The sequence below is a fragment of the Mobula hypostoma genome, chromosome 6, assembly GCF_963921235.1.
Source record: "Mobula hypostoma chromosome 6, sMobHyp1.1, whole genome shotgun sequence".
In the NCBI taxonomy this organism is placed as follows: domain Eukaryota; kingdom Metazoa; phylum Chordata; class Chondrichthyes; order Myliobatiformes; family Myliobatidae; genus Mobula; species Mobula hypostoma.
In genome coordinates, this window is record NC_086102.1 from 52,201,526 (window position 1) to 52,227,414 (window position 25,889).

At 39.8% G+C, this 25,889-nt stretch overlaps 1 protein-coding gene across 1 annotated transcript in view; it reads right to left on the bottom strand.

Annotated features, from left to right (window-relative positions):
* epha6 (eph receptor A6) overlaps nucleotides 1–25,889 on the bottom strand; it is a 754,868-nt gene that overhangs the window by 555,581 nt on the left and 173,398 nt on the right. The window contains exon 3 of the mRNA XM_063050836.1: nucleotides 24,770–25,433. Coding sequence (XP_062906906.1) covers nucleotides 24,770–25,433 — 664 coding nt within the window. The remainder of the gene's footprint in view (nucleotides 1–24,769; nucleotides 25,434–25,889) is intronic.

Below are 25,889 nucleotides of genomic sequence, written 5' to 3' on the forward strand. Positions count from 1 at the left end.
CCCAGGAGACCCTTGGGTGTGTTGATTGTCAGCACAAACATATTTTCACTATATGTTTTGCTGTACATGTGATAAATAAACTTGAATCTTGAATATCAATATAAGTCATTTACTAGTTGCAGTCTTCATTGAACCCACTCTGAAATTGACTGCAAATAACAGGAATTCTGCAGATGCTGGAAATTCAAGCAACACACATAAAAGTTGCTGGTGAACGCAGCAGGCCAGGCAGCATCTCTAGGAAGAGGTGCAGTCAACGTTTCAGACCGAGACCCTTCGTCAGGACTAGCAGATTAATGGTTTGCCACAGACTAGATGGGCTGAACGGCCAGTTTCTATGCTGTGGTGTTCTATGATTCTATGAATATATAATTAGAGATTGATCTGAACCAATCTGATTAAACCCATTAACAAAGGGTTTAGTCAGCATTCATTTAAAAGTAGCTCATATCTCTGAAACTAATATGCAAAATAACCAGTGACCCATTAACAACAGTTATCAGTCACATTATGCTGAAAATATTCATCTGTTGGAGAGACAGAGTTAATGGGGTAGACATTGTAGTTCTGGTTGTCAGTGTTTAGGTCTATAAACTGCAGTGAATCCATGCATGCACTATCAAACCTTTCATTGCTGGGGAGGCAATACTTGGAATATTGTGTGCAGTTCTGGTTACCATTCTATATGTGAGTAAGTCAGACAGGGTCCAGAAAAGATTCATATGAATTTTGTCAGGAATGGAAGGCTTGAGTTATGAGGAGAGACTGGATTGTCTGGTACATTTTCCCTGGAATGAAGAAGGCTGAGGTGCGATGTTTTCGAGGTTTATGAAATCATGAGGGGCAGAGATAAGGTGCATGGTTCCAGGATAGGGGAGTCCAACATCAGAGGGCATAATTTAAAGTGAAGGGGAAAGATTTAAGGGGGACTTGAGAGGGAAGTTTACAGAGGGTGCTGTTCATATGGACCAAGCTACTAGGCACGGTGGTACAATTATAACACAAAAGACAGATGTACAGGTTAATTGATAGGAAAGGTTTAGAGGGATAAATCCAAATCCAGGCAAATGGAACAAGTCCCGTCATGGTCCTTGGTTGAGCTGAATAGCCTGTTTTCATTACGTATAACTCGATTACTCCCTTGCACTCTTGATGGGGCTTCCTTACTGCACCAGTTCTAGACTAGTCATTGAAGTACACAGCTGGACAATAGGGAAATGGAGGGTAAAGCTTGGCCATCCACTTCCAGATAACGTACATACTGCCGTGGAGCTGACTTTGGGAGTTGGGACCTGGCCAACAAAATCTGGTTCATTTGCCTGATACAATTTACTTCTGCAGTTTACTTCTTCACACTGCCTGGACTACTGCAAATTTCCACCTCAAGCTATGGAAAGGAACTTGTTTGAACATTCATCTTTACTGTGATTAATGGTTATAGAAAGACGGAGAATCGTTCACCCTATAACTATTTTCTTTTTAATTTCCAGTGCTAGCCATAATCAACATTTTAAACAGTTATCTTTGGTGGTAACTTCAAATAGAAAGCTCAGCTTTTCTTTGACTAACCTTACTTAAGTGCCAGAAGCACAGAAAGGGAAAAGTAGAATTTGTGCAATGCTTGATTTGATTAAAGGCACATTACTTAGAATAATCTGCTGCAGCCCATTCTGAAAACTATTTTATTTTTATTATGGGAGCAGCAAAACAAAACACTAAATCAAGTGTTATAAGAGCCAATACCTTTAATGTAGATTAAGCCTTCTTGTGTGTTGGCATTCTTGAATAATGTAGCCCATGCTACAGAGTCACTGGTAAATTACACAATGTAGCAAGTCTTTCCATCTCTTTAAGAGGCAAGAATTTCACCAGCAACAATGCTGCACCTGTTAAAATCGTCTGGCACTCAGCTTTTCTGCATTTCCTAATTTGCAGAATCATCAGGGTGGAGGTTTAAATAATGAATTAGAGACCTAGAATATATCTAAGGATTCTTTTGTTCATCCAGAGGGTACTTGATAAGGTGGTGGAGACAGGAATTCTCATTATATTTAAGAAGTATCTAGGTGAATGAATAACAAACTACAATAGTATCAATTTATCTGTAACTTTCCCAAGTCCTGGATAGACGGTCTCTTTTCAAAATTGTCTATTTCTATCAGAGAACCCATTTCTCCATTGAAGACATAAAGGGAGTTCTATTTCTTGGAGTGCTGTTTTACTATTTATCAAGGTGTATACTGGGATTTCTAATACAGCCATCGAAAAAGTGTCCCAATTTTGTATTTGTAAAAGTGCAAACTTGATAACAGGTGAATTTTTTTCAAATCAGAGAAGCAGACATTATGCCAATTACCTTTAAAGACGCTCTTTGGTCGGCCCGAAACTTGGTGATCTACCAGCACATGGAGGTGACCGTGGGAGAATGCTGCCGACTGGCACATTCTTGGCTGCAGGAGTACGTGCTGAGGGACACACTGAAACTCCGTGCAGCCACCGCAAGGGCCCGGTGGGGAAGGACCATGGTATCAGTTTCTTCACCCGCGGGAGTGGGAGGGATCGGGTGGTGGGAAGTATACCCCTCAACAACGATGAGGTAAGGTGAACAACTGGAGTGCCACGTGGGTGGCCATACGTATCGATATGTACAGACTATGATGGAAACGTATGTAAAGGATGGAAAGTTATTGAATGGTTTATTGTATATAATTTTATTTTTGAATAAAGTATATTTTGAAATATAAAAAAAAAACACCTGCTTAAGAAACAGGAGCAGGAATAGGTATCTCAAGCCTATTCTACCATTCAACCAGATTGGGTTGATCTGACGTTAGCATTACATCACTTTCTGCATTCTCTCCCCCGACACCTCAGCTCGCTTGGTTCAAATGTCTGCCAATTTCACATTCAATGACTAAGCCTCCACAACTCCCTGGGGTGGAGAATTCCAAAAACTCAGCACCTTCAGAAAAGGAATTCCTCTATATCTCTGTTCAAATTGGGCAACTGAAACTATGCCACATAGTTCTAGATAACCCATTGTGCTAAACTTCCTTTTGGTACAAATTTCAATAAAATCTCCTCATTTTCTTCAAAACTCCAGTGCATATAGGCCCAACCTGTCAAACCTTTCTTCATATATCTATCTTTTCATCCTAGGAATCAGCTCTGTGAACTTTCACTGCACTTCCTCCCATGCAATTCTATCATTACTTAAATACAATAATCGTGTCTATAAAACTGCAACAATGCTTACTAATTTTCTTGCTCCGTACCCCTTGCAATAAAGGCAAACTTACAAAGTTGACAAGGTTAAAGTCTGGAAAGAAGGCGACACATTCAGACTCAACAGTCCAAGCAAAGGTGTATTTGTTCGTCTTGAACATCTTTTTTATGATCACAAGTCACTGATGGTTACTAAGTACATCAAGTACTGCAGGACTATCCCATCAGAGTTGCTTAATAGCAATGGAACTGAAGTTATTGCACACTGTTGTATTGTTGCCTTGGCTTGTTGCGCACCATCGTTGTGTTGAGATGGCATGTGGTGGGAGTGATTACCTTGGAAATTTTTATTGTGATAGAAAGACCCTGTTGTGCATTGGTAATGTAGAATACTACAAGTCCAGTTCACTGTTTCATTGGCGAGACTGATGGCAGGGGAGCTGTGTAGCCTCGCTTATGGCCAGGACTAGGCCCTCATTGCAAGATCACCTGCTGCAGTCTTGCAGGGGAGGAGACAGTGGAGGGTGTGTGGGAAAGAGCAGAAGCCCCTGTAAACATGTAGAATCCACTCTGGAGCTGACTCCACTGCCGTTTGGAGCTGCCCTTTGGTGTTTGCTGCACCAGGACAACTTAGCATCATTCTGCAATCATGCATTCAGGGACTTGGACTATATACTTCTTTTCTCTAAACTGATTTTCTGAAATTGTAACTATATGTGTTGTGTGCTGTTGGTAATGTGCTTTGCATCTTGGCCCCGGAGGAACATTGTTTTGTTTGGATGTATTTATGTGAATGGTTGAATGATAATTGAACTTGAACTGATTGTCATATGCACAAGTGCAATGAAACTCTAATGCAGTAGCGTCACAACAACATAGCATCAAATAAGCAGCATTCACAAGAAAAATTTTAATTATTCATAAATTATAGAGAGTTTTTACAAGAAACATATTTAGAACAAAAAAAAAGCAAAGCCAATTTTAGTGTAAGAAGGCCAAAGTCATTGTAATGTTGCCAAATTGTAGTAATTAGGGTTTTGCTGGTTGCTTCAAGAACTGAATGGGCGATGGAAACTGTTAGCATGGGACTTCAAGCTTTTGTACCTTCTGCACCTTCTGCCAAATGGTGGTTGTGAAAAGATGAATGGCCTGGATAGTGGGAATCTTTGATGATAGATGTTACCTTCTTGAGGAAATCCTGCTGAATCAGGCAGACTCTACTACCACCTGCAACTTCTTACATTAGATTAGATTAGATTAGATTATGAGGACACACAGTCCTCTTTTATTATCATTTAGTAATGCATGCATTAAGAAATGATACAATGTTTCTCCAGTATGATATCACAGAAACACAAGACAAACCAAGACTAAAAAAACTGACAAAAACCACATAATTATAACGCATAGCTACAACAGTGCAAAGCAATACCGTAATTTGATAAAGAACAGACCAGGGGCACGGTAAGAAAAAGTCTCAAAGTCTCTCGAAAGTTCCATCATCTCACGCAGATGGTAGAAGGAAGAAAAAAAACCCTCTCCCTGCCATGAGCTTCCAGTGCCGCAAACGTGCCAGTGCTGCATCCTGGAAGCACCCGACCACAGCCAACCCTTGAGTCCGTCCGAAAACTTTGAGCCTCCGACCAGCCCTCCGACACCAAGCACCGAGCACCACCTCTGCCGAGCGCTTCGACCTCGGCCCCTGCAACAGGCAAAGCCAAGGACTTGGGGCCTTCCCCTCCGGAGATTCTTGATCGCACAGTAGCAGCGGCAGCGAAGCGGGCATTTCAGAAGTTTCTCCAGATGTTCCTCTGTGTTTCTCACGGCTGTCTCCATCAAATCAGGATAGTGCACAGCATCCTACTTCACAAATACGATATCATTTCAGAGCGGCTGCCATCTTCTCCTCCCCTCTGCATTTGAATTGCTGTAGCAAACCATGATGTATTCAGTCACAATACTTTCAACAGTACATCTCTAGAAGTTTGTTAGAGTGGTTGGAGGAGAAGCCAACCCTCTCAAGCTCCTAAGAAAGTAAAGACGCTGGCTTGTTTTCCTTATATTTGCATCTATTGCTGGGCTCACAACATTTCATCCAATATGTTCATGGCCAGGAATTTAAAGCTGCTGCCAATCTGCCAGTGGAGACCGGTGCACGTTTGCCCTCTTTCCCCTGACTGAAGTCAACAGTCAGCTTATTAGTTTTGCTGACATTGAGCGAGAGGTTGTTTGTGCCACACCACTCAACCAGGTGACTTATCTTGCTTCAGTAAGATGAAGCATGATTCATGCAATAACAGCACAGTACTTCATTTTATCAGACAGACAAAGCTCCTGCTGCTGAGTTTAGCATTAAACCTAATCACTCCTCGATTGTTTCTTGATGATCGCCAATATTAATATTTTAATTAGTTGTCTGGCATTAACTTTAATAATTTTAAGAATCCTGCTTGTATCATTTGAAATTTACTTTCAATAAATTATGGCATTTTGCAGTGAGGCAAAATAACGTTTATTTTAACACATACAAAATATAACTACAGTAAAGATTTGAATTGAACCTCCTTTTGCATCAGACAACCAAGGGTTAAGCAGGAGCAATTTCCCATCTAATTAGACCTACTGTATATTCACCTTTGTAGCATGCATGTTTTACAGGTATTCTCTAATAACGTATTTATAGGGCCCTTAATGAAATGCAGAAGTCAAGATCTAATGACCTCAGTGAACCTTTTCTAACATACTATAGAAACATAAACATAAAAAATTCTGCAGATGCTGGAAATCCAAAGCAACATATGCAAAATACTGGAGGAACTCAGCGGGTCTGGCAGCATCTGTGGAAATGAATACGCAGATGTCTCAGGCCGAGACTATTCATCAGGACTATATAAACATAGTTATGTATTCATTTCCCGGTTCACCAGGGAAACACGGTGCTTTGTAGGACCAGCTTCAGGGAAAAGCAGGAAAACTGCTTTGGATTTCACATGGCAATGTTGAGCTTCTGCGACCCCAGTAGCATTCAGATACCATACTAACTTAAATCTGCATCTATCAGACATCATATCAGTTAAAATGGTCTAATCAGACCCAGGTTATAATTTGTGTTTAGACAATTTTATTTGGCTTATGATATTTTAAACCATGGAACTTGATATGCCGGTACTGTTGTCCATCATATGGAGCTCATATTTATGTGATGACAACTTAAGGAATGCACAGTACTCCTGATCTCTGTTTTGCCCTGTTAAATCCAAATTTGCAATAAAATGCAAATGTACGGACAGGATATGAAGCTCAAGACACTAACCAGTTAAACGGTCTAATTAGGCACAACCATTTGATAAAAAGTATAATAAATATGTAAGTAATAATTTATTAGATAATATAGTACTATTTTCCCAAAACAAGAATGAAACACTATAACCAGCAAAGACATGTTTGTAGTTCTAGGAGTTGACCTTGGTAAAAAATGCCTACACTAATTCTGCTACATCGATGATTGTGACATGTTCCTGAATGAAATCCTATATTTGATAGGTTTTATTACAAAACTACATGGTATGAGAGACAAATAAACCCATGTTATGTTCTTGTAATACATTACATAGAGACAATGGAATGATATTACTTTCATGGCCATGTAAACATCTTAGGGCTCATTGAATACTTTGTGAGAATCTATTGTGTGATATCAAGGAAGATTGTGAGGTAAAACAGTTTTTAAGTAGTCTTTGTGGGATATTAATCTAATACTGATAGCTGGTATCCTGTCAGGAAATAAATGCTGACCAAGATATTGGGCAAATATAATTTGCTCTTCTTGAACAGTGCTAGCTTTCCAACAGAAAAGGCATAGGGAACTTTGGTTTAATATCTCATGTGCTTGCTTAAGCAACATAACACACACAATACATGATATTATTTTATTTCCGGAATGGGAATGAATTCCAAGAGCTTCTGATTCAAGAGCATAAATCTCTTTTCGTCGTTACATTAAAATTGTACTTTTTTAACTCAAAGTGGTCGGACTAAAGGACTTTCCACCTTCTTCACTTCTCTCAATAGGACGTATCCCGTGCAAAATCATCGATGCTGGAAGCACAGTGGTGCAGTGTTAGAAGGGTTTGGTTTTATGAATTATCAACATTGAATGCTGTGATCTAGAACATAAACAAGGAAAATGCCTGTCGATTATTATTACTGTCCTTCCTCAGCTGCAGCAGCAGCAGTTTTCTAATTGAATATTATTTGGATAAAGCACTTGCAGCAAAAATAATTCAGTACATGTTAGAGCATGGACCTTTTCTGTTTTATTATGGATAACAAACCTAAGCTTGAAGGCTACTACTTGTCTCTCAGCTTTCCTGATGAGGAGGGACAGACAGCTTTTGAAAATAACAGCTAATTTCATGCAAAGCTAATTAAATTTATTGCACTCTAAAGCCGTCATGTAAAAGAAAGCAGATTATTTTAGGTTGAAACTTTGTTCTGCAGCCAACCAAGTTTGTGCATATATTGTTGTGAATTTATTTCTATGTATGTGTTATAATTTTACTGCTTACATTAATAGCAAGGGAGGTTCAGATTTCTGACGTGAAGGATTTTACAGAAGTCTTTGATCTAATCAACAATATTTTAATGGATCCGATTTAAGATGGTGCTACTGAAGTTGGACGACAGCTTACTGGTGAGTTAACTCTTATTTATGGATAGCATTGGGTTATTCGTTGTACTTTACTGAAAATACCTGCTGTTTCTTAACATCTGTCCAGTCTTTTCTCCATTTTTGCTCAATCCAGTGGCCCAATCAAATTGTGATACATTCGCAAGGGCAAATAAAAATAAGGTATGGACAAGTGGAACGACGATTGTTGGAGTGGACCAGTGTTAGAGTGAGGAGGCTTTAGCTCAACAGGGTTGAGCAAGTTATGTTTTTACTTCATTCTTTGTCTGTTAGTGCGTAGGTAGTGCAGCGAGAAAGGCTCCATGGGGTGTGTTGCGTGCTTTGTGTGAGATATGGAAATGCTGGGGGACCTCAAGCCTCCTAGATAACTACATTTGCACCAGGGGAACCAAGTTATAACTCCTCAGAGAATGTGTTAATGAGGTGGAATTGTAGCTCAATGAGCATCATCTCATATAGGACACTGAGGAAGTGATAGATAGGAGCTACAGAGAGGTAGCCACTCTGAAATGGAAGGAGGCAGATACCTGGGTGACTGTCAGGAGAGGGAAAGAAATTTGTAGCCAGTGCAGAGTACCTCTATAGATGTTCACCTGGGTAGGAGCTGCAGTGACCCAGTCTCTGGCACTGAGTCTGGGGTTGTGGCTCAGAAGGGAAGGGAGGAGAAGAAGACTGCAGTAGTGATAGGGAATTCCATAACTGGAGAAGTACACAAGATTCTGTGTAAGTGAAGGAGACACCTGGATGGTATGCTGCCTCCCAGGTGCCAGGGTTAGGGATGTCTCGATCAGAGGGAGGTTGAGCAGCCTGATGTCTTGGTACATATCGGCAAAAACGGCATTGGTAGGAAAAGGGAGGAAGTCATGAACAGAGAATTTGTAGAGCTAGATAGAAAGCTGAAAAGCAGGACATCCAAAGTAGTAAACTCTAGATTACTGCCTAAGCCATACTCCAGTGAGAGTAAGAACAGATTGATTTGGAAGATGAATGCATGGCTGAGGAACTGGTGGATGTGGCAGGGATTCAGATTTCTGGATCATTGGGATACCTTCTGGAGACCAATGACCTGTACAAAGGGGATGGGTTACACTTGAACCTGAAGCGGACCAATAACCTTGCAGGCAGGTTTGCTAGAGCTGTTGGGGAGCATTTAAACTAATTTGGCAGGGGAGTGGGAACCAAGGATAGGGCAGTTGGTGTTCAAGTAGATGTCGTGTGCAGTAAGACTGTCAAGAAGGACAGGCAGATGATAAGGAAAATTGCAGTAAGTGGGATAATTTGTAGTGTAACATGAGAACACCAAAAAGGGTGATGAATAAGGACCGAAGGTGTCATATTTGAATGCACACAGTATATGGAATAAGGTAGATAATCTTGTAACATAGTTAAGAGATTGGTAGCTATGACATTGTAGGCATTACAATAGCTGAAAGAAGATCATTGATGGATCATAACATCCAAGGATACACATTTTATTGAGAAGGTAGGCAGATGGGCAGAGGTGGGCAGATTTCAATATGCAGGTAGATTGGGAAATCAGGTTCATGGTGGATCCTAAGAGAGATAGTTTGTAGAATGCCTATGAAATGGCTTTTTAGAGCAGTTTGTGGATGAGACCATTAAGGGAAAGGCTATTCTGGATTGGGTGTTGCATAATGAACAACATTTGATTAAGGTAAAGGAACTCCTAGGAAGCAGTGATCATAATATGATAGACTTCACCCTGCAATTTGAGAATGAGAAGCTAAAGTCAGATGTATCAGTATTACAGTTGGTGGTGTTGTGGATAGTGTAGAGGATTGTCGAAGATTGCAGAGTGACATTGATAAGATGCAGAAGTGGGCTGAGAACTGGCAGATGGAGTTTAACCCAGAGAAATATGAGGTGGTACACTTTGGAAGGACAAACTCCAAGGCAGAGTACAAAGTAAATGGCAGGATACTTGGAAGTGTGGGGGAGCAGAGGGATCTGGGGGTACATGTCCACAGATCCCTGAAGGTTGCCTCACAGGTAGATAGGGTAGTTAAGAAAGCTTATGGAGTGTTAGCTTTCATAAGTCGAGGGACAGAGTTTAAGAGTCGCAGGGTAATGATGCAGCTCTATAAAACTCTGGTTAGGCCACACTTGGAGTACTGTGTCCAGTTCTGGTCGCCTCACTATAGGAAGGATATGGAAGCATTGGAAAGGGTACAGAGGAGATTTACCAGGATGCTGCCTGGTTTAGAGAGTACGTATTATGATCATAGATTAAGGGAGCTAGGACTTTACTCTCTGGAGAGAAGGAGGATGAGAGGAAACATGATAGAGGTATAGAAGATATTAAGAGGAATAGATAGAGTGGACAGCCAGCGCCTCTTCCCCAGGGCACCACTACTCAATACAAGAGGACATGGCTTTAAGGTAAGGGGTGGGAAGTTCAAGGGGGATATTAGAGGAAGGTTTTTTACTCAGAGAGTGGTTGGTGCGTGGAATGCACTGCCTGAGTCAGTGGTGGAGGCAGATGCACTAGTGAAATTTAAGAGACTACTAGACAGGTATATGGAGGAATTTAAGGTGGGGGGTTATATGGAAGGCAGGGTTTGAGGGTCGGCACAACATTGTGGGCCGAAGGGCCTGTACTGTGCTGTACTGTTCTATGTTCTATGTTCTAAGGGGAATTATAGAGGCATGAGAGGAGAGCTAGCCAAAGTAGATTGGAAGGGGACACCAGCTGGGATGATGGTAGGACAGTAATTACTGAAATTTTTGGGAGAAATTCAGAAGGTGCAGGACAGAAGAAGAAATATTCTAATGGCAGAATGACGCAACTGGTCATAAATGCAAACGAGAGCAAAAATAGTGGGAAGTTAGAGGATTGGGAAGCTTTTAAAAGACAACAGAAGGCAATTAAAAAGCCATAAGGAGGGAAAAGATGAAAAACAAGCTAGCTAATAATAGGAAAAGTTTATTCAGATACATAAAAAGTAAAAGAAAGTTAACAGTAGATATCTGACTTCTGGGAAATTATCACTGGACAGGTAGTAATTGGGGACAAGGAAATAGCTGCTAAACTAAATAAATGTTTTGTATCCAACTTCATTGGGGAAGATATTAGCAGTATGCTGGAATTTTGAGACTGTCAGGAGTCAGAAGTGAGTGCAATTGCTGTTACTAGAGAGAAGATGCTTGGGAAGCTGAAAGGTCTGAAGGTAGATAAGTGACCTGGACCAGATGGACTACACCCTAGGGTTCTGAAAAAGGTAGCTGAGAGGTTCTGGAGGTATTAGTAATGATCTTACAAGAATCACTAGATTCTGGTTTGGTTCTGAAGGAATGGAAAATTGAAAATATCATTTCACTTTTCGAGAAGGGAGGGAGGCAGAAGAAAGGAAATTATAGAGCAGTTAGTGGTTGGAGTCGATTGTTATGGACGAGATCTTGAAGGCACATGATAAATAGGCTAAAATCAGCAAGATTTCCTTCTGGGAAAATCATGCCTGACAAATCTTTTGGAATTCCTTGAGGAAATAACAGGCAGAATAGACAAAGGAGAATCAGTAGATGTTGTGTACTTGGATTTTCAGAAAGCATTTGACAAGGTGTCACACATGAGGTGGCTTAACAAGATAAGACCCATGGTATTACAGGAAAGATACTAGCATGGATAGAGGATTGGCTGATTGACAGGACACAAAGTGTGGGAATAAGGAAGACTTTTTTGGTTAGCTCCTGGTGACCAGTGGTGTTCCACAGGGGCTGGTATTAGGACTGCTTCTTTTCATGTTATATTTCAGTGATTTGGATGACTGATTTGATGGCTTTGTGGTGAATTTTGTGGACAATATGAAGATAAGTGGAGGGACAGGTAGTGCTGAAGAAACAGGAAGGCTGCAGCAGGACTTAAATAAGGAGAAGGGGTAAAGAAGTGGCAGATGGAATACATTGTTGTGAAGTGTATGGTAGCAGGGACAAAAGCACAGAATATTTTCTAAAAAGGCAGAAAATTCAGAATTCTGAGGTGCAAAGTGACTTGGGAATCCTTGTACAGGTTAACTTGCAGGCTGAGTCAGTGGTGAGGAATGTAAACGCAATGTAAGGATTCATCTCAAGTGGGCTGGAATATATAAGCAAGGATGTAATACTAAGGCTTTATAAGACACTGGTGAGGTCTCACTTGGAGCATTGTTGTCACGATGTGCACGGAGAATGATGGGACCCAAATGCAAAGGAAAGATAGACTCCCAATGCAGAGACGGCGACCAAAGATAATAAATAAGAATCCCAAGAGAACATCAGTGGCTCGGCCGAGCGACATTGCGAGATGAACCAATCTCAAAACAAGGACTCCCAATAAGTGCTAATCAAGCATCCACTCAAATAATGCAAGTAACACAGAAATCCAAATCTCCCGAGCCTATCAAAATAAACTTAGTAAGACGGTCTAAATGATTAGCAACTGTCATTAAACAACAATTAACCATTTCAGGTGCTCTAAAAAACTAGGAATCCAACATTCTGACTCCCTGCACAGGACTGAAGAGCTTGTTACAGTATCCTCCCAGCCCACATGTCTGGCACCATCTGGCCCAGGGAGACCTGCAGAACTCGAGATCTAGGTATGACTCGAGACAGCCCTGGGGAGGGAGAGACAGGCCTGAGGGACTCGAGACAGAGTAAACCTCAGGAACATAGAATAAACCTTGGAAGCAGCCTAGAATGTAGACTAAAGAAGCTCAGAATGAAGACTTGAGAATTGATGGCATCCTCAACTCACACCGACAAATGCCAAAATGCTGCTAGGTTCATTAGATCGCGGGGTCCTTCTGGCACAATGTAGATGGAAAATGATGGAACCCAAGTCCGGAGGAAAGACAGATTCCAATGTAGAGACAGTGATCATTGTTAATAAATGAGAATTCCAACAGAACATCAGAGGCTCAGCCAAGGGGTATCACGAGATAAAAATTTCCCAAAACTAGGACCTGTGATAGCGCTAATCGAGTGTCCACTTAAATAATACAAGTTACCCAAAGATCCCCAAGCCTATCAAAATAAACTTAATAAGGAAATCTAAACAATTAATGACAGTCATTAAACAACAATTAACCAATTCAAGTGCTCTAAAAGCCTAGCAGCCCAACACACTCTGGTCCCCACACAGGCCCGAAGGGTTCATTACAATTGTGTGCAGTTTTGGCTCCCTTATCAAAGAAAGGATATGCTGACATTCGAGGAAGTTCAGAAGAGGTTCATGAGAATGATTCTGGTAATGAAAGGGTTATCATATGAGAAACATTTGATTGTGTTGGGCCTGTACTCATTGGAATTTAGAAGAATGGTGGGGGTTGGAAATCTCATTAGAACTTATTTAATGTTCAAAGGCCTAGAGAAGGTGAATGTGGAGAGGATGTTTCCTATGGGGGGGGGGGGGACTCTAGGACCAGAGGGCACAGAATAGACCTACACCCATTTAGAACGGACATGACGGGGAACTTCTTTAGCCAGAGGGTTCTGAATCTGTGAAATTCATTCCCACATGTGGCTGTGGAGGCCAGTTTATTGGGTGTCTTTAAGGCAGAGGTTGATAGGTTCTTGATTAGTCAGGGCGTGAAAGGTTACAGGGAGAAAGTAGGAGAATGCGGTTGAGAGGCAAAATGGATCGGTCATGATGAAATGATAGAGCAGACTCGACGGGCTGAATGGTCCCATCACTTATGGTCTTATCTTTGGCAAGGGAGAACTTTTCAGTCCCTCCTCATCAAGCATGCTCTAAAAAACAGCTCTTCCTCTCATAATAGTATGCAGAGTTAATTGGGAAGAAGTGATGAAGAATTCCAAGTCAGCTCTATAATAAAGCTCCACCTTATTTATGTGGGCAGCAGAATTACAAGCTGAGAATGCATTACGCAACTCCCCACAATTCCATAGGCCTTAAAACACCTGCTAATCTCCTTTCATTGCAAATATCCTGCAATGTCGGTTCAGTAATTATTAATAGAGAGAACAACCTGTTAATAATCAATCTGCTTTGTCATGGATCTTGAATATGGAGCAGTTGACTGTAGATATTGTGCATATAATATTGCTTTGACATGCATAATAAAGTACCTGTCCTAACATGATGACTTAATAGAATGGGAGCCAAATACAGAGTTATTTATCTGCTGATAGTTGGGTAGAGTTTTGATATCCTTTTAATATGAGGTAAATCATATGCCTGAATAGATACTGTTTGGTTCACTGGATGTTCAGATTTTTTTTATTGAGGCAATGTTTTCTGAATACACTTTCAATCCACTTGTCAGTGGGACTGTCATTAATCCAGGGAAAATCCAGATCACATTTCAGTAGCTCCAATAATAGCCAGATTTAATCAAATATTTTATAGTATTAATAAATACACTATAACATTCAAAATATCAATGATATTTTTCAGTAAAACTTTACAGAGTGGAGCAAAACCAGTTATAAATTTTTTTTTAAGGGCAGAAAATACGAAACCAGCAAGGAGTGTTTGATTAGAATTTCCTAGCCTCAAACTACATAAACCCTCCTTCAATAATCAGTATTCCCATGAAGGTGCAATATTTCCTCATAATGTTATACCTTTCAATAAATGTAATGATAATACCCACTTGCAAACTGCACATAGTCTAATAAAATTTATTTTATCATCATATTTCTTTTAAGATCCTTTTTGGTTTTTTTTCCCCTGCTTTACACAGTGTCGTTTACCTCTTTTTTTTTTGCCATTGCTTTGCATCTGTCACAAAGCTCATCCTTAGTCCCAGGAGAGGAAAAGCGTCTTTGTTCTTAGCTATGTCCTTTATATGATGCAGTGTGGGTCTATTCAAAAAGAACTGCAAACAGGGCAATTTCTGAAACCACTATAACGGTAGTAGATACAAATGCTATGGACATTTCACAAAATGAAATGGCAGAAAGAGATCTCTTGGTCTTAGATTGTCTTAAAAAGATTTTCTTTGTCTTTTATACTTTTTTTACATACCTCTTCAATTAACAAGAATAAATACTTTGTTTTTTAAATCCCTGGTCTAAAACACTTCATTGTTGAACATCTGGGATTAGAGCAAGCATAGATACCATGAGAAAGCTCACCTGAAATACTCAGTAGTTAGCCATTCTTTCCTTTTGACTGAAGAGATATTAGCACTTGCAAAGGGTGGGGCTCGACAGGAGAAGAGAGGAGAGGGAAGAGCAGGGTGGGAGGGAGGACAGTGCCATAGGCTATCAAATACACCATCTTCCCTTGATTGCAAAAGCAAACCCAATGTAGTTTTCATTTATCTCTCTAAATGCTTGATCACTCCACACATTAAAAATAGGAGCAAGAAATCTTAACTCGGTAAATGAGAGTCCAATGCTAATTGTAGGAAACGTAATGTCCCGAAGCAGGCAGTATCCTATAAAACACACCAATGCTAACAATGAGATGATTAAAATATTAGCACATTAAGGTCATTTTGATTCCTCAAAGAGTTCTGTACAGGTCTTCCCTAGGTTACAACAGGGTTCCATTCGTGTAAACTATTTATAATGCAAAAAGTTTGCAAGTGGGAAATGGGATCTCAAACCATGTTCCCACAGAGCAGAAGATACCTGCAGCCTTGCTATGGGGAATCTTGGTTTGAGGCAAATGAATTCTGTTGGTCTCCCAAATGCTCATCTGCTGTACACAAGTTGGGGGTTTGTTAGTTTCAGAGGACTGGTAACTGATTTTGTCAATCTGATTAATGTATTCTCAGTGACAGCTTTATTATGTATACCTGTACATTTGCTCCTTAATGCAAATAGCTAATCATTCAATTATGTGATATCAACCCAGTGCACAAAATTTCAGACTGGTCAAAACTGTTGTTGTTCAGACCAAACAACAGGATGAGAAAGAAAAGTGTCTTTGAACATGGAACGATTGTTAATGCCAGCTGGAGTGGTTTGAGTATTGCAGAAACTGCTGACCTCCTGGGATTTTCATACACAACACCCACTGGAGTTTACAGAGAATGATAAAAAAAAACAAATAAAAAAACATCTAGTGAGTGGTAGTTCTGTGGGCAAAGATGCTTTGTTAATGTGGAAGGTCAGAATTGATTGACGCCTTCAAAGATGGCATCAGATTCCTACTGATGGGAAATGGTCCAATGGTTCAGGAGGCTCCAAGCAGAAATTAAGGTTATGACAGGCATCATCAGAGACTTCCATTTTGCTGATGACTGTGCCCTCAGTACTGGTTCAAAAGATGATAAGCAGTGCTGTGTTGACAAGTTTTCTGGTGTGTGTGCCAACTTTGGACTTTACATCAACATCAAGACTGAAGAAATGTATCACCCAGATCTAGGAAAATCATACGTCACAATTTACAGTCAAAGACTCAACCCAGTGAACAGTTTCTCACATTTTGGCAACACCTTGTCCCAGAATATCGTCACTGAGATCGCCAAAGCAAATGTAGCCTTCGACAGACTTTATAGTAATGCATGGAATAGAAGATGCACAAGTCTGCAGATAGAGTGAACGGTAGAAAGAGCCATACTACTTCCCCTTCTGTTTTATGCATGCGGAACGTGGACAGTGTATCAACGGCATGCCAAGAAACTGAACCATTTCCACACAGTCTGCCGCTGAAAGCTCCTCAACATTAAGTAACAGGAGAGAATTCCTGACACTGAGGTAATTACCAAGTCGGACCTGCCCAGTATCTGCACCATCCTGATGCAGTCCCAATTACACTGGGCAGGCCACATAGCTCATATGCCAGACCATCAGCTGCCTAAGAGACTGCTCTACAGTGAACTACAGAAAATAAAGTACTCCTATGGCAGCCACAGAAAAGACAGCTTGAAACCTTCACTAACAGCCTTTGGCATCAGCCCACCATCAGGTTGATTGGCACTTACCCTCCATGAGGAAGCAGTGAGAGAAAATGCACAACTGCAGCAGAGAGATGTAAGCTCGAGCCAGCAACCCCCAACCCATCTTTTGCCCATTCTTTGGCCATGTGGGCAGCCATCTCTTGCCCACATGGCCAAAGAACCTTTCAAGTGTGGTTTGGCCTCTCCAGCCTTCTGCATACCCACAGATCAGTCCAGCCCCTACAAATCATGGATGACGAGAGTGGCTCTCATCATTGCACAATGGATGAATTAACGAACAAATGAATAGTCAGAAGATAATGGCCAAACTAGTAAAAGCTGACAGGAAGGCAACAGTATGTCAAATAACTAGGCATTACAACAGTAGTGTGCAGGGCAACATGTCAAACCTTGAAGTGGAAGGGCTACTGCAGCAGAAGACTACAGTGGCCACTTCGTAAGGTACAGGAGGTATCTAATAAAGTGGCCACTGAGTGCACCCTTCCTTACTGGTTTTCAAACATTTTTAAAATCAGTGTGGAGGAAGTTAAAGTGTAAACAATTCATTTTTGCCAATGTCATTTTCTCCAAACCATTTTGTAAGTAAATTTGCAATTCTTGAGATACCTGTGGACCAATAATTCTCATATGATCCACTACACACTGTAATGTGCTTTATTTGTTGAGATAAATTCCCACAGTTTCAGAGACCATAATGGCATGTTATTACTATGCATGACATCTTATGTCACTGGGATAAGTACAATTACAAAGAAAGCATGGCAGTGCCTCTACTTCTTTAGGAGTTGCTGAAGATTAGGTATGACATCTACAACTTTGACCAACTTTTATAAATGTGTAGTGGAGAGTTTATCGACTGGTTGCATCATGGCCTGGTATGGAAACACCAATGCCCTTGAACCAAAAATCCTACAAAATGTGGTGGATACAGCCCAGTCCAACACAGGTAAAACCCTCCCCACCATGGAGTACATCTACATGGAGCACTGTTGCAGGAAGGCAGCATCAATCATCACAGATGCCCTGCACCTAGGCCATGCTCTTGCCCCACTGCCACCATCAGGAAGAAGGTACAGGAGCCTCAGGAGCCACAACTTCACTATTAAGGAACAGTTATGACCCTTAAAACATCAGGCTCTGGAACCAGAGGGGAAAACGTCACTCAGTTTCATTTGCCCCATCACTGAACTGATCCCATAACCTATGGACTCACTTTCAAGGACTCTTCATCTCATGTTCTTGATCTTTATTATTTATTTATTTATTTATTATTTTCCTCTTTCATATTTGCACTGTTTGTTGTCCTTTGTACATTGTTTTTTTTTCTCCGTCCTGTTGGATGCAGTCTTTGTTTGATTCTGTTGTGTTTCTTGTACTTACTGTGCATGCCTGCAAGAAAATGAATCTCGGGGTTGTATATGGTGACATATATGTACTTTGATAATAAATTTGCTTTGAACTTTAGATTGGCAGTAGGCCTTGCAGTCCCTTGAGCCTTTTCTGTCATTCTATTTGATCATGGCTGACCTCTACCTGAACTCGAGGTATGTGAACGCTGTGTTCATTTCAATCTGTTGAGGTTGCAGTCTGCCTAGAATTCTGCGAAGTACTTTAGGTAGAATGGAAACAAAGATCAAATTTGTCCCAGTTCAACAACTTAGATTCAGATGTCAAATGCGCAGAGTACACTCCCTGACAACACGGACAATTTATATATGTTTGTTAAGACTCGGCCGGGGAGCTCCAAAATGCAAGGAAAATAGCAAACACTGGGCACTTAGTGCCTACACAAAAAATAAATTTAAAACTAAAAATAGTGCAAGCAATTACCATTCAAATTGTGTTTAGTATTCACAGATGGTATTACACAAAGGAGCAAATTTGTCTCAAGGCGCAATCCTGGTATTTATCATGGCATCTATCAATCTTGCATAAAACTAAACTGTAGAGGTCAAAGTCACATGGATAAAGTCATATTACATAAAAGCTAGAACCTTATTTATATCAAAGCATAATTTCTGGGTTTTCACATTTATGTAGCACAGAAGAATAATATAGCTGGAGTGTAGTACTACGTATAACTTTACACAAAGCACACTAACATCACTTGCTGGCTTAATAGACCTGCAGTAGTGACAAATACAGCAGGAAAAGATTTAAAATCTATTTGAAACCAGTTTATTTAAACATCCTCCCAAATGCATATGCTTTCAACATGTTTCTTTCCAGTTCAATTGATTCAAATTCTTCAAAACCAAATCAACCTAGGGTTTATGATCATGCCTCCTTAGTACAATGATCACAATTGGCTTACTTTCAAAATTAAAAGGAAAACACAGTTTCTAGGTTAAGGCAAAAATAGCATAGCCTTGGTGGTTTGCAGAACAACCTCATTTTTTTTTGTTTAATCTATTATTTAATAAGGATTTAATAAATAATAATGAAACAATGCTAGAGAGGTTTGCCTCAAGAAAGGACACTTTATACATTTTAATATACACTCAGTGGCCACTCTATTAGGCACACCTGTACACCTGCTCATTAATGCAATTATCTAATCAGCCTATGATGTGGGAGCAATTCATTGCATAAAAGCATACAGACATAGTCAAAAGGTTCAGTTCAAAGGTTCAAAAGATTCATCTTATTGTCTAAGTATGCATGTGTAATACAATTCTGATACTCGTCTTCTCTGGATAGCCATGAAATACAGAAAGATCATGGGAGCTGTTGAAAGGAAATATATCAACTTCCACCCTCCTCCCCTGGCATGAAAAAAATGAAACAAAACTCGCAAACTCCAAAATCCCCCAGCCCTTCCCACAGAAAAGAACAGCAACAATAGTAACAAATCCCCAACCCCTTCTCTGTGGAAAAAACCAGCAAAAGCAACAAATCCCCACCCTCTTCCAACAGAAAAAACAGTGACGATAGCAATCCCTGACCCCCTCACTCACAGAAGTCAACAGCAACAATAGCAACAAAACCCCCAACCCACCCCACCCCGCACCAAACACAAAAAGTTAACAGATCACCCACCCGCCAATCGGCAGCTGAACAGTTGTTGTTCAGACCAAACATCAGAATGGGGAGGAAATATACGTGAGTTACTTTGGACATGGGATGATTTTTGGTGCCGTATGGGATGGTCTAAGTATATCAGAAACTGCTGATCTCCTGGGATTTTCACACTCAATAACCTCTAATGTTAACAGAAAACAATTTAAAAAATTGTGAAGTTGTGAAATATCATGAATCTTGAATTGCTGAGCAAATCACTTTTCCCTAAGTGACCAAAACTATTCTTTTATACGACGTTCTTGTGTTCTTTTTGATCCACATCACTTTTAAAATGACTTCCACAAAACTCCATCACTAGAAGATATTGAGAGCCTGAAGAATGGTTTGTGTAAATGAAGATTAAAAACCCAATGCTTTACATGTTCTTGAATCATTTCAATGTCCTTTACACACTACAAGTCAAACAGAATTAATCTAAGTCAAACTGAACTAATGCTGACACAATGTTTTCTTCTAAATTACAAAAAAATTTTAAATACATGTTTGAAAATATTTGGCCTAGATCTAGCACAAAAGTTGACATGGTATTCCCTATTGCATGACATCTAATTTGTTTTACATTGAATATATTCATAATACAAGTTCTACATTTATATTTTCAGATGCCTAGCTATACTTATCTAAACCATATTCTCTATCACCAAGGAAAAGAATAAGCTACAGATTCGAGAAGAGTAGAAGATGTAGCAAGTCTTAAAAAATTTCCGAACACTACAATCATGGACTCTGCAGCTGAGGCGAGAGTACCAGAGCTTGCTGTTATGTACTGCAGTCCGTGTTTGGTCATCAATAAGGCAATCACAAATGAATAAGTATACACGGAGTGGGAGATGCTGGATGAATAACTGTGAAGGTATTTTTAGATCTGTCTGTCTGAAGAGTATGGTGAACTCAGTGAGATGTTGTGGAGTGAAAATAAGCAGTGTCACAGCGCCAGGATGAAGATAGCTTTAAATAAATTTCAGTGTTGATCTATTAAGAGGAGATCATTAGGAAATATGCATTACTTTATATACCTGGACACAAGCATTACATTATGATAATATTAGTCTTGAGCAAACAAAATGTCAGCATAAATAATTTTAGTATCATAGTCATAATATTGTACCTTCTTCTTTCAGATATTTATCCAATTCTTCCTAAATATGCTCCAACTGTTCCATTTGAAATATCCTCCTATCAATGTCTTTATGCTGCCGAGGAATCAAATGTTCTATTTTAATACTGTCACCAAATCCTTCATCCCTCATTGACAGAAATAATTTTTCACCAAATTCTCTCAAAATGGTATTTTCAAAATTCCTGTCTTTCCTTTGTTACTGCGGGAGCACTCCCAATGCTTCAAGTTTCTTCCCTGAAACATTTCCATTCTTGTCTTTTAATTAGATTATGGCAGAAATCTATTGACATTTGATAACATCATTGAAATATCATAGCTTTTTCCCTGCATTTATCAGCACTAACTTCACTTTTATCTGTTCTAAAGCACACCTTTTTATTCGCAAACTTATGTTTGCTTTTCTTTTGGTGTGCATTAAAGAAAAATACACAAAACACTTGCAGCAGCTATAGCTCCAACATAAAATTCACCATGCTCTGGTCTGACTCTGGGTGAAAGGAGTCATTCACCCAGAGGTAATAACCTCTCATCACTTTGGTTTAACATTGCGTAGTGTGTTGCTGCAGGTCCAGTATGGTGTCAATTCTGATTTATCAATTGTTTGCAGTTTATTGAATTATAATCCAATTGCTCTGAGTGTACGAAAGGACATGCTTTGCTCAGGTTTTCTTCCGAGATAGATGAATGTTTGGCTCTCCAAAAGAGCACAGTTACTGCTACGGCAAAGCAGAAGCAGAGCAATGTAAATAGCATCCTGCCTGCTGGGAGCCAAACTGTAGACTGAGAGTGATAGCTTGACTGCAATGCACCTATGGTGCTTTTCAGCGGCTGAGAAATATTGCACTGGGTTTAGAAACATTAACTGAGTAACAGCTGGATCCAAGAAGAATTGCGGCAATATCAAGTCCAAATCAATGCTTTAAACTTTTATAAAAATAAATTGAAGAATTCTTGACAAAGTGATTTATTTCCTGAGTCCTAATGAAGGATCTCAGCCTGAAACCTTGACTGTTTATTTCCCTCCATAGATGCTGCCTGACCTGCTGAGTTTCTCCAGCATTTTGTTGAGTGTGTTGGTCAAGATTTCCGTCATCTGTAGAATCTCGTGTCTCCGATTTACTTCTAAATGATCTTGTATGCTCAAATATTTAGCTAGTCTGATTCTTATTTATGTCTTACAGTTCAGGTGTAGATATTGTTTACAGAATAAGCTGCAATTGGTTCTTACAGAACTGAAAAAAAAAATCACAAAAAGCAGTTTGCTAAAAATTCAAGCATGTCATGATCAGGACAACAACCTTAAGGGTATGCATATTTTCCATCTGAGACCTAATTAATTAGGCTGACTCAACAGAAAAACACAGTGATAATATATGCAAGGATGTACTGTATATGCATTGTCCTCTGTCCTGCAGGTGTCCTGCCAAGTGATGACCATCATTAATTAAAATTGTATGATTTTACATTTTATTATCAAAATAATTCACTTGGCAATTTTGTTGCAACCATTAAAATCATTAGATTGCCCAAATGATTTACATTTAGAAAGGACAACGCTTGTTTATAACTGCTTGATTCCAGTCAGATAGGAATTTCAGCAAGAATTTCGTGACACAAAGGTAAACAAGCAAACATCAAAGTGGGACCCTGTGGAGCATACAGCCAGTAGGTGATCACTCTAGCTGACATTAAAATGCTGTCTCTCCTCCTGGCCCACTTGAGCATATTTAACTATGCAGGTTTAAAATATGAATGCAGCAGCACAAATGCTAACTTACAAAATTTGGCTTCAGCCTTTCCCAACTTCAGCAGAGTTTGCGTTCTATTGACTACAAGCCAAAGATTATGCTGCTGCTTAGAAATGCTGGGGTGCGGAAGTACATGAGAGGACCATTCCACAAAGAATCTAAAAGAACTCCTTAGTGGTGGTGAAGCAATTAATTTTTATATTGGTTCTGGGAAAAATGTAAATGAATATTGTTGGCCTTACTGCAGATATAGTGTACATGTTTTTCTCCCTCAGTTGAATATTTACTGTTTTTTAAGTACCTTGAAATCTCTGGATAAATTTGGCTGTCAATGGGAACAGCAGTTTTGAATTGAATTTGTATTAAAATTAAAAAAAACAAGATCAAAAATCAATGTTTCTCTGATACAGCTTCTCCTTAAACTTCCATCTATACCCATTGGAATCAAGTTCTTCATGGGGAGTTGATGAGCAGTGCTGAAGTCTTTTAAAATATTCAGTGGTATCAAGTTGGAAATATCAAAATGCAGGGTGTGTAGGTGCTTTATTTTCCAACTCCAATTGTTTGTACAATGCTTTCTTTTTCATCGTTAGAATTTTTCCTTCAACCTTTCTGATTGCCTCGGGCTATACAAGTGGACTGTTCCCAGATCTTTGACAGAGCCCCTTTGAAAACTGGTCCGTCTAATAAATACAGCAAATTATTACATCCCTGTGTTAGTTCCCACTGGATCAGAAAGGGGGCTCACGTGTGATTGTACATCCCAATCTTGAATTTCATGGATCACACTGTGGCAGGGATTTTTATTGAAAATTTGGTTCCAGCCAGTCTTGATTAACAAGCCAAGAATCCAAAACTAAACAGGATATTGCTTAATAAGCAAATAAATATGACAAAACATTTATCTTTGTCTTCTATAATGTACTCATAATCACTTCATTTCTAAGTTAACGAAACAGAAACTAATGGATAAAATCAACACACATCAAAGTTGCTGGTGAACGCAGCAGGCCAGGCAGCATCTCTAGGAAGAGGTACAGTCGATGTTTCGGGCCGAGACCCTTCGTCAGGACTAACTGAAAGAAGAGTTAGTAAGAGATTTGAAAGTGGGAGGGGGAGGGGGAGATCCAAAATGATAGGAGAAGACAGGAGGGGGAGGGATGGAGCCAAGAGCTGGACAGTTGATTGGCAAAAGGGATATGAGAGGATCATAGGACAGGAGGCCCAGGGAGAAGGAAAAGGGGGAGAGGGGCAAAAAACCCAGAGGATGGGCAAGGGGTATAGTCAGAGGGACAGAGGGAGAAAAAGGAGAGAGAGAAAAAGAATTTGTGTATATAAATAATGGATGGGTACGAGGGGGAGGTGGGGCATTAGTGGAAGTTTGAGAAGACAATGTTCATGCGATGAGGTTGGAGGCTACTCAGATGCAATATAAGGTGTTGTTCCTCCAACCTGAGTGTGGCTTCATCTTCACAGTAGAGGAGGCCGTGGATAGACATGTCAGAATGGGAATGGGATGTGAAATTAAAATGTGTGGCCACTGGGAGATCCTGCTTTCTCTGGCGGACAGAGAACAGATAAGGACTATGACATTGTGTGATATTCCATAGCTAAATAGTTAGACAGTTTATTCATACTCATTTCAAACAAAACATTCATATCATTCAGACTGGAAATTTGACTGTAGCTTTTGAAACAACTTATATCAAAACTTATAATAGCTTTTCTTTTTTTTTGCAAATTACAAGCCATTGTCTGTTCTTCATCTCTGCTATGTTTTCCCTCCAGAACTGTCCCATGAAAGTTTAGTTTTGAATAACACAACAATACAGAAACTGACTGGTACTGTTTTATTTCTATAAAATCAATGTCAGACCAAATGACCCAACTTGACGGTGTGTTTTTGAGGCTTCACGTGATGGGATGCCTATTTTTCATTTTCTCTATTTTCCCCATTGTCTATATAAAAAATTCTCTCAAGAAACATTTGCTGAACGTCTCAAATACTTAAGTACTCATTTCATTCACTTACCATGGCAAGCTTCATCAACTTCCTCATAGCCAACACTGCAGACACACCTTCCCAAAGGAACCAACCAGTCTCCATCGGCACCACAATAGAGTTTTGGTGTATCTTTCTCCTCTGCATTCTTCACACAGGAACCTCGAACTTCCACAAGGGATGAAGAATCAACTCTGGGGATTGTATCAGGAAACATTGCCAAGTTGCGAAATGTAAATGGGCATTTTTTATAGTACACCCGCACAGAAACAAGAGCAATACAAGCTCCAATATCTTGGAAGGCCAAGTAAAATCCCTTTTTGGTTATTGGTCCAACCTCACGGATCTCAGTGTTTAGTTTAAGTATACGATCTCCCAGATCCATCTGTGTAAAGCTCTCATCAGCTGCAATTGTATCAATTTTAGTATATTGGCTTTGTCTGAATTTAATTCCATGAGATTCATTTGACTCCATGTAATACAAGTTGAATGTTTCCTTGCAGGTTCCGAGAACCCAGGGAATGCTGTTACAGTCCCTCAGGGTGAATTTCAATTCCACATAGACTTTCTGTGCTGCCTCACGAGATATCCAGTTCGTTCGCAGCCAGTTATTTTGATTTGGTTCCATTACATTGCAGACCTGGTACGTGTGGATGGGTCTGTTGTGTTCGTCCATTTCTGGGATAGCATCCCACTGTAACACAGAAAGGAGAAACATATGTAGAAAATGATCAGCTCTACTTTTCAGCTATGTCTGCAAAATACGTGATATTATTCAAAAAGTAGAAAAGTACACATACTAACTTCGTAACAGGAGAATAAATATTTAATACTGATTCCCTAAACTATAATAACATAGAACTACAGTCTCTTAACTGCTTTGATGGAAAGGAACTAATAACTCCGTAAGAGTGGACAACTAACAAATCCCAATCTGGGACCAAAGTAATACCACTAAGTGGAATGTATTTGACCTTGATTTGAAAACAATGATCCTGCATAATCGACCTTTATGAATCACAACTTGGACACCAAAGTAAATGCAAAGTCACTGCTAACTACCTAATGATAAATACCTTTCTTATGTTGAATACTGTAATATGTGCACATCATTCACATTAAATGAACCAGAGAAAGTCATGCCTGGCAA